This window comes from Cricetulus griseus (genome assembly GCF_003668045.3).
Source record: "Cricetulus griseus strain 17A/GY chromosome 1 unlocalized genomic scaffold, alternate assembly CriGri-PICRH-1.0 chr1_1, whole genome shotgun sequence".
Lineage (NCBI taxonomy): Eukaryota > Metazoa > Chordata > Mammalia > Rodentia > Cricetidae > Cricetulus > Cricetulus griseus.
Genome location: NW_023276807.1, coordinates 107,993,427 through 108,002,736, shown reverse-complemented (window position 1 = coordinate 108,002,736; position 9,310 = coordinate 107,993,427). Strand labels below are relative to the sequence as shown.

Genomic DNA, 9,310 nt, shown 5'->3' with positions numbered 1-9,310 from the left:
GGGAATCAGTCTACCACAAGATCCAGCAATTCCACTCTGAGGCATATACCCAAAAAGATGCACATTTATACAACGAGGACATCTGTTCAACTATGTTCATAGCAGCATTATTTGTAATAGCCTGAAGAACCTGGGAGCACTTAGATGCCCCTCAACTGAATAATGGATACAGAAAATGTGGTGCATTTATACAATGCAATACTACTGAGGGGAGGGGAGACAATGGAATCCTGAAATTCATAGGCAAATGGATGGAACTAGAAGAAACCATCCTGAGAGAGGTAACCCGGTAACAAAAGACAAACATGGTATGTACTCACTCATATATGTATTTTAGACACAGAGCAAAGGATTACCAGCCTACAATCCATACCACTAAAGAAGCTAGGAAACAAAGAGTACCCTAAGAGAGACATAGATGGTCCCCCAGTTAAAGAGAAAGGGACAAGATCTCCTGAGCAAATTGGGAGCATAAGGGAAGGGGAGAAGGAGTTAGGAGGAAGAGAATGGAGTAAGAGGAGGGGAGAGGAGGACATGAGGGAGCAGAAAGGTTGAATCAGGGGAAGAATAGAGGAGAGCAAGAAAAGAGATACCATCACAAAGGGAGCCATTATAGGTGTAAAGAGAAATCTTGCACTAGGGAAATGTCCAGAGATCTACAAAGATGACCCCCTACTAACCATTTAAGCAATAGTGGAGATGCTACCTTAAATGCCCTTCCCCGATAATGACATCGATGACTACCTTATAGGCCATCCTAGAGCTTTCATCCAGTAGCTGATTGAAGCAGAATCAGATGCCCACAGATAAACACTGAACAGAACTCTTGGAATCCAGTGCAGAGAAGGAGGAGTGATGAGCAAAGGGGTCAAGAACAGGCTGGTGTAGCCCACAGAAACAGCTGACCTGAACAGGGGGAGCTCATGGACACCAGACTGATAGCTGGGAAACCAGCATGGGTCTGATCCAGGCCCCGTGAACTTGGGTGTCAGTGAGGGGGCCTAGGAAATCTATGTGACCTCTGGCAGTGGATCAGTATTTATCCCTAGTATACGAATGGACTTTGGGAGCCCATTCCACATGGAGGGTTACTCTTTCAGCCTAGACTCATGAGGGAGGGCCTAGGCCCTGCTCCAAATGATATGACAGACTCTGAAGATCCACCATGGAAGACCTCAACTTCCCTGGGAAGCAGAAAGGGGATGCCACTGGGGGTTAGTTGGGGGGGGCAAGGGAGGATAGAAGGAAGATGGAACTGGGATTGACATGTAAAACAAGCTTGTTTCTAATTTAAATTTAAAAATAGAAATAAACATTACTAAAGTTTAAATCTCATCAAACCTCACACATCAATAGTGGGAGACTTCAATACTGCACTGATTCTTTTAACACAAGCTCATCACAAAAGACTGTGCAATCAAACCCCAGCCAATGGGGAAAAACACAGTGACTTGTGTTAGAATAAAACCCAAGGGAACTTCCTGTCATGGTATTTTTGCTTGCCCAATTTGAGTTATGTCACTCTCTCCCCTAAAAATTGTCTTGCCTTCTTTTGGTTTAACCATGTGGTCCTTTGTGACACTGAGATTATTATTTGTTTGCAACAGAGTGGAGTAGGAATTGAAAGTAACTGGACTCAAGCCCTCAGAAAACATCGTGGAAGTTCCCAGTTGCTTGTGAAATGCTCGTTCTCTGAAGTTTGAGCAAAATGCACTCACATAAAATGTTATCAACATTTTAAAATAATATTGAAGAATTGGCTTGCCAATCAGTGATTGTGTTTTCTTTTCCTGAGCAAGTTACCTGAACAAAGCATAACATCCATCTCAACTAACTCCATGCTATGTTGGGATGCCTCATGAGCCATGTAATCCCTCTCTCAAAATCCTCCAAAGGAATGTTAATTATTAAGTACAAAGTCAGGAAAATAAACTGTGTGAAAATGTAAAAGAGAAGAAGTGAGGAATACTTTCTAAAACAATCTCTTCTCTTGCATAGACAGTGACAGTCTCTACTGGAAGGAGTTGTTTGCATAGACTCCAGCTGAGGTTGTAGTCTGCTCCAGTCAGTAGAGGTGCCTACAGAGAGAGATTCATGAATTCCTAGTAGAAGCCTGGGTCAGGTGTAGATGTCAGGAAATGTGATCAGTAATGGAACCTTTGCCATTGTTTTTTAACTTTCCACCCATATTTGGACAGTGGACTTGATGTTGGACCAATAAGCAAAAACAAGGACAGCCATCTATGATTCTTGGTAAAATGAGGATATCGATGCCCATGTCTGAGTTCCTCTGAAGATTAAGCAGAATAATTAATGCAAAAATTTCTGTAGTGTCTTAGGATTTAAGGTGTTACCTTCCAGCCCCTTGCCCAAATCAAATTATAAAAAGTCAATTTCATGTTGGAACACTCCGAGTGTCCTCCTTGAGGATTATGAATTCTATTAATATTTGTCTCTCAAATAAAAGAACAATTGGGGGGAAAATTGCACTCTGAAAAATCCATTTTAAATGAATAAAAGTGGAGCAGTAAATAATGAAGAAGAATGTAGACAGATTCAAAAAGAGACTTGGGCCATTTTGCTGCTAATAGGTGCCACAGACAGTTCATTACTGATAAATGCAGAATAATGATGTCCTTAATGAGTCTTTTCACGCACAAATTCATCATAAAACAAGAGGATGAGGTAAAACAAAAAGTCTTTCAATAGCATTCATGCAGCAGCAAAAGAATCATTTCATGTCCCTAAAACGGGACTGCAGATTTTAAGGACAGCCTCTTGAGAGTTCTTTCCTTGTGTCCCAACTTAATAGCTTTTCTTCTAATATCTCAGAGGTAAATTTCAACCTTTTACACAAAATGGGACACGTAAAAGAACCAAGTAAAGGCAGCTCCAAGACTTGTGCTCCAGAGCCTCTGTGACCCTCTGCCAGTCATTTGACCTTGATTGCTTTCTGAGTGCTGGTTATCTCATCAGCAATATGGAGACATATTTTTTAAGTGTCTCACACCCGATTGGTGTTGCAACTGAACAGTGCCCTTTGTATATTCATACGTGGAAGTCCTACACCAGTGCTTCACATGTGTTTGGGCTCTATGTTGGAACAGGGTCTGGAAGCAATCAAAAAATCAAGTGAGTGCAGTAGTGTGGCCCCTTATCCAATGTGACTGAAGGCATAAGAAGAGATCAAGACACACACACACATTCCTAAGAAATGACCTTGTGAGGACACAAAACAGCTGTGTGCAAGCCAAGAGGAGATGGGGCAAGGAAATACACTTCCTATACATCTTGATTTGTACTTCTATCCTCTAGAACTGTAAGAGCGTAAATTATGCTTCAGCCCTGTCCAACTAAGATAGTTGGATGCTCAAAAGTTAGACCATAATTTTGGCACACTAACTGCTTAAGTCATAACAATTCCTTAAGCATTTGGTACTTGTCAGTGAAGAACTCATTTGAGCATAAATGTGGTGAGGGAAGAAATATCCTTTGAATTAACAGGACAAAATCTACCTAAGCTTCAAAGGTCATGGCTACCAATATCCCTTGCCCTCTATACGCATTTCACAAGAAAGGTCTTTCTGAGCAACCTTCCAAATCATATTGCTAGAGGAATAGTCTGTATGTATACATACCCGGAAGAGGAGGGTCTAAGCTTTGGGGGTCTACTTAATATTCTGCCACCTAATGGTATGAAATTTGTCAACCTGAAGTTAGGTCAGCTTGCTTTGATTCTATATCTTTTACTCTCTAAGTATGTATACTTAGTTATATTGTGTAACTAGGTCCATGTGCTTGGTAAAAATGATTGAACAATCACTGCCATGGCAATCTTACATCATAGAGAAGATTCTGTTCTCCTGAGGAGCAGTGCCACCTCATGGCCTGGAGGAGTAAACCAGTATATGCTAAGGGCACAAAGATGAGGGCCTGAGGCTGTCTTTAAGAATTAAAAGCAACTCTGAAAGTCAGCAAGAAAACGGTGCTTAGTCCTGCAAACACAAGGACCTTAATTCTTCAAAGCAACAAAAAGGGACTGTGAGGATCCAATAAAAATCATTGTTTCGGCCAATGGCGTGACTTCTTCTTGTTCTAATATCACAGCTCAAACATCACTTATGGATTCCTTATCCTCAGAAGACAGATTGTGAATGACTGCTAAATCAAGGCTGCTGATTTATGGCACTCCATTATTACAAGGATTCAGGGATTATGCTGGCCTGCCCCTGTCACCTGGCAGAATGCACTCAGGCAGTGTCCTGGTCAGCCCAGGGTTCCGTGAAGGTGCAAAGGAACCATTTAAGAGAAACACTTAGCCGGGCAGTGATGAAACATGCCTTTAATTCCAGCACTCGGGAGGCAAAGGCAGGTAGATCTCTGTGAGTTTGAGACCAGCCTGGTTTACAAGAGCTAGTTCTAGGAGAGTCTCTAAAGCCACAGAGAAACCCTGTCTCAAAAAAACAAACAAACAAAAAAAAAGGTAGAGAAAGAGACTGCCCACTTAGTGGTCTTTCTGCCTGTTCATCTCTTTCTGTTCTGTTCTCTTTCCTGCTCCTCACTTTCCACCCTCTCTTTCCTGTTGTTCCCCTGGGGCAGACCAGACTTTTCCTGTCTCCTCCTTCTCTCCTGTAGTCTCTCTGTCTGTCTCGGTGTCTCTTTATACCTCTTTTCTTTTCTCCTTCCATCTCTGTTCCTGGGTGGCCAACACATATCCTTCCCTTTGTTCCCTTTCCCAATGAACTCCATGTGGGTTTATTGAGTTTTGTGGTTCTGGTTTCATTGCCTGCTGCAGCTGCAGCAAAACAACAATTATAACAGAAAGAGGAGACTTGCATGAGACTATATGCCACATACCCAGCCATTCACACACACACACACACACACACACACACACACACCACACACACCTACTTTAGTACTTGCAAGTCCTTCCTCCTTCCTTGGAAAAGACACAAAGGGGCTAATAAAAGGGAAAAATAACTTCTGCTTTTTACTTACCATGAAAGAAATATTTCCTATAGATATTTTAAATGTGGTAATCATTCATGTCACTGGACAGTCTCAGTTATAGAATATCCTCAGGGAAATGGACATTTACCATAAGGAGGATTTCCTAGCAAGAACAAATTCCACACAGACAGTCCATAGAAATTTTGTTTTTGTAAGCAGAAAAAATAATCAACAATAAAACTTAGCTCTGACATTTCTCATCTGAGCATGACTATCGTATGATATCTCCAAGTTTTCCTGTTTGAAGTGGAGGCACTAATGTCACATGACAGTTTTTAATCAGGATTCAATCACATGCTCTATAAAGTTCACATTTCAAGTGCACAGTTCAGTGTCTGCTTCTGTATAGCTACATACTAATGAAAATATCATCTAATTCTAGAGTTTTTTTCAAAAATTCCAGAAGTCCTGTTCCTATCCATAAGTGAGTCACCCTGAATCTACCTACAGCCCACTCTGGGAAAAGTTCTCATATGTTATCAGTTATTATGCATTTGCCTACTGTGAATATTTTACATTCAAAATTCACAAACCATAAAGCCTTTTGTGTCTTGCTTATTTCTCTAAACACAGTATGTTCAAGTTTCATTCATGTTACACCACATGACATTTTTGTGATGAAACTCCTTGAGAACTACAAAGATGATTTTTTATCTTATGAAGATAGACACTCCTTTCACAAAAGTGTTGGCTGGATACCAATCAACCTCTTCTTGCAGTCTCCCAAACACCAGAAATTCGTTATTGAGAAAGGCAAATTTTCCCCATGGATGTAATATTTTACCTATTGAAAAATTGATCCTTGAGTTTAAACAATATCTCCATGCCCAAGGCTAGAAACATGGCTCAATAAAAAAACTAAACATAGCTGATTCCTGAAACCCGTCTGGTTTTTTGTTTGTTTTGTCATTTGGTTGGTTGGTTGGTTGGTTGGTTGGTTGGTTTTTCAAAGCTAGAATGGTAGAAGCCCCTATAGTTCCAGAGCTGGGAAAGTGGAGACAAAAAGATTTGGAGTGTTTGCACCCAGCAAGTCTAGATGAATCAATGAACTTCAGATTCATGTGGAGACCCTGTCTCAAAAGCAAGGTAGAGAGAAATTAAGGAGGGCACACACACACACACACACACACACACACACACACACACACACTGAAAATAGTCTTAATGTATATAGTCGTTAATATGAGGTAATTAATGGCAGGGGCCATGATACAATTCAATTCATGATCTAATTCTTAAATAGTGAGAGAGTAGAGAGAGATCCTCAGAGAGAGAGAGACCATCTTAAGAGAGTATCAAGTCAATGGATTTTGTGTGTGGGGGGGGTGTACACACAATGATATGGGCATGCCACAGAGGGCAACTCTGTGTAATCTTCTTCTACCTTTATGTGGGCTGCTGCAGGGATGAAATTTCAATTGGCAGGCCCTTGTCACCAGAGCCTTTACCAGCTGAGCCATCTCACCTACCCAAAGAATTTCAATGATTCTTTGTTTTTTTGTTTGTTTGTTTGTTTGTTTGGGTTTTTCGTTTGTTTGTTTTGTTTTTTGTTTTTGAGATCTGAAGTGATTTTGCTTTTATTTCCCTCATGTTAAGCAAATCATGAAATTTCACAGTGACTTCTGGGGTGGGGCAGAAGGAAAGTGTATTCAGAATGATGGAGGCCACAGCTTGGTTTGCCTGAGAAGGTGCAAGCAGGGGAGGCCTCACTGGGGAAGCTGGAGGAGCACTGACTGCCCTGCTGGCAGGTAGGTAATGTTCCTAGAGGGCACGGAGAGCTGGTAAGCAATGTCCCAGGCAGCTTCCAGCTTGTGCAGCTCAATCAGGCTACCACCTGCGGTGGCCAGGGAGTTGACAATCAGCTCGGCTGCCTTCGAGTCACCCTCCACAGAGATGATGGCTGCCTTCTCCTGCTGCTCAGCCTTTTCCACCACAAATCTGGCCCTCTCAGATTTCTGCTGAGCCACCTGTTTGGCTTCCACTGCTTCTGTGAACTCCTTCCCAAAAGGTCAGTCATTTCAGGGACACCTCATCCAGGATGAACCCAAACGTCACTGCTGTCTCTGTGAGGTCATCACTCACCTGCCTGGAGACCAATTCTTGCTGGGTGATTAATTCTCCAGCATCAAAGCGAGCCACTAACAACTTGAGAATCTCTGTGGTGATGGATAGCAGCACCTGCTCATCATCATCCTCACCGATGCTGGTGTAGATACGAAGAAGCTGGCTGGTCACCGGCCAGAAGAGGATGTGTAGTGTGATATTGACATTCTCCAAATCTTTGCTACCAGCCCCCTAGGCTGTATCATTTTCATGTAGACTTGTACCTGGCACACAACAATTGATCAGTAAATACTGTGGAATTAAGAAAGAATACATGTATGAACCAATGACTCCGAGAGAAGTGAGAATTGACAAAGGAGGCCAACCTTTGGAGCAGGAATATCCATGTTGCAAATGTCCTGGAAGGGAGGCACAGATTTCAGAGTGGGAACTGCCTGCCCACATGTCCATAATACCCTCTTTTCCCCTCTTCAGGTTTTCCTGTACTGCCCCAGAGGTTATGAATGATGAATTTGGTACAGACCCAACAAGTCCAAGTTCAAGCCTGTGGGGCATCTTTGTTCTGAGGATTCATCCAGAACAGAGTGCAAAGTCCTCCGTCACTGTTTTCCAGAACTCTGTCTTTGAACTTTTCAGGAGTTCTAAGAGTTCTCTCCACTCAGCTCCCTAAGTAATGGGAAAACATCCAAGCCTCTTTGAAAGAGACCTATTAGAGAAATGTTTGTTACAGAGGTCCCTGAATGGAGAACCAGGGGCCTGTCCTGGGGGCGAGGGCTAAGCCTGGCACAGATCACTCCCTGGGAGACCTTCCAGAATCAGAAATGGCTCACTGCACACCACCTAATGCTCCCCCACCATCTGGTGCCAGCAGCCCTTCCTCCTGCTCCATGCTGGAGGTTTTATTCTAAAGCAGATTCCCAGGCACCCTGCTGTGGGAGCACAGAAGCTGCTACTAATTAAAGTCTACTTTGTGATCAATGAGGAGGGTCCTGCACTTTAACTATCCTCACTCTATCTGCTAGGGATGCTGCTAAGACTCAGATTTTTCACATAGCTCAGATCCTGGGCCACCGGGACACTGACCTTAAAATCAGGAAGCAAGCCTATAGTGTAAAGGGCAGGTAGGGTAAGTGTTTACCTCACTGGTAGAACATTTGCCTAGCATGTACAAGACTTTGGGTGTGAGCCCAAGTATGACAGGGTGGGGGATCAGACAGAGGTTATGAAAAGTTATTCAGGAAATCCACGGGGCATGGTTTCCTTAGATCTATGTGCATATAAATAGAAAATATTTTTCATATAATGTATTCTAATCCTGGTTTTCCCTCTCCCAACTCCTCCCAGATCCTCCTTACCATCCACCTAGCCAACTCCATGCCCTTTCTCTGTCTCTCTTTAGGAAACAAAAACAGACAAACAAACAAACAGAAAAACAAGCAAATTTTAAAAAAAATTTAATTTTTTAAAATTAACAGCAAAAAAGCATAAGAAGCACACACAAAAAACTCATAAAAAGAAAATCAGAAACCTCAATATATAATCAAAAGACCAATAATGCCTAAAACAAAGCCCTATGAGACTGAAAGTCTACAATAATACTATTGAATTCATTTTGTGTTGGCTGCCTATTGCTGGCCATGGGGCCTTTCCTTGCTGTAGTTAATATACTCAGTGAGACTCGATTGGAGAAAACTAGTTTTTCCTTTTTATGTGGTTGTCATTTGGAGGTAGCTTCTTGGTTAGGGCTGGAAGTCCATGTCCACTTCCCCCTCTCCCATCTGGGATCCATCTGGTTTGAACCTGTGCTGGCCCTGTACATGCTGCCACAGTCTTTGTGAGTTAATGTGTGTATCAGTCCTGTTGTGTCTAGTAGACACTGTTACCTTGGTGTCATCCACCCGCTCTTGCTCTTTCAATCTTTTAGCCTCCTCTTCTTCATAGATCCCTGATCTCAAATGGAAGGGTTTTGAAGAAGACATACCATTTAGGACTGAGTGGTATGTATCTTAAGCTATATTTCTGCACTGCCCTATGAGCTATAGCTTCTCCATCAATAAAAGGAAAAAGCCAAGTGCTCTAGCTTCAATCTGCTACTATGACAAACACCATGACCATAAGAACCTTGGGGTATGAAAGTGTTCATTTGGCTTTCATTTACAGGTCAGCCCATCATTGACAGTAGTTAGGATAAGAGCTTGAAGGAAAAACCATGGAGGAATACTTATAGAGGCAT

General features: G+C 42.2%; 1 protein-coding gene across 1 annotated transcript; it reads right to left on the bottom strand.

Moving 5' to 3' along the window:
- Positions 1-6,719: 6,719 nt before the first annotated feature.
- LOC100766723 (prohibitin-like) lies at positions 6,720-9,056 on the bottom strand. The gene is given in 3 exon segments (XM_035453031.1): positions 6,720-7,019; positions 7,021-7,308; positions 8,961-9,056. Coding segments are annotated over 3 exon segments (684 nt in total).
- Positions 9,057-9,310: the final 254 nt, after the last annotated feature.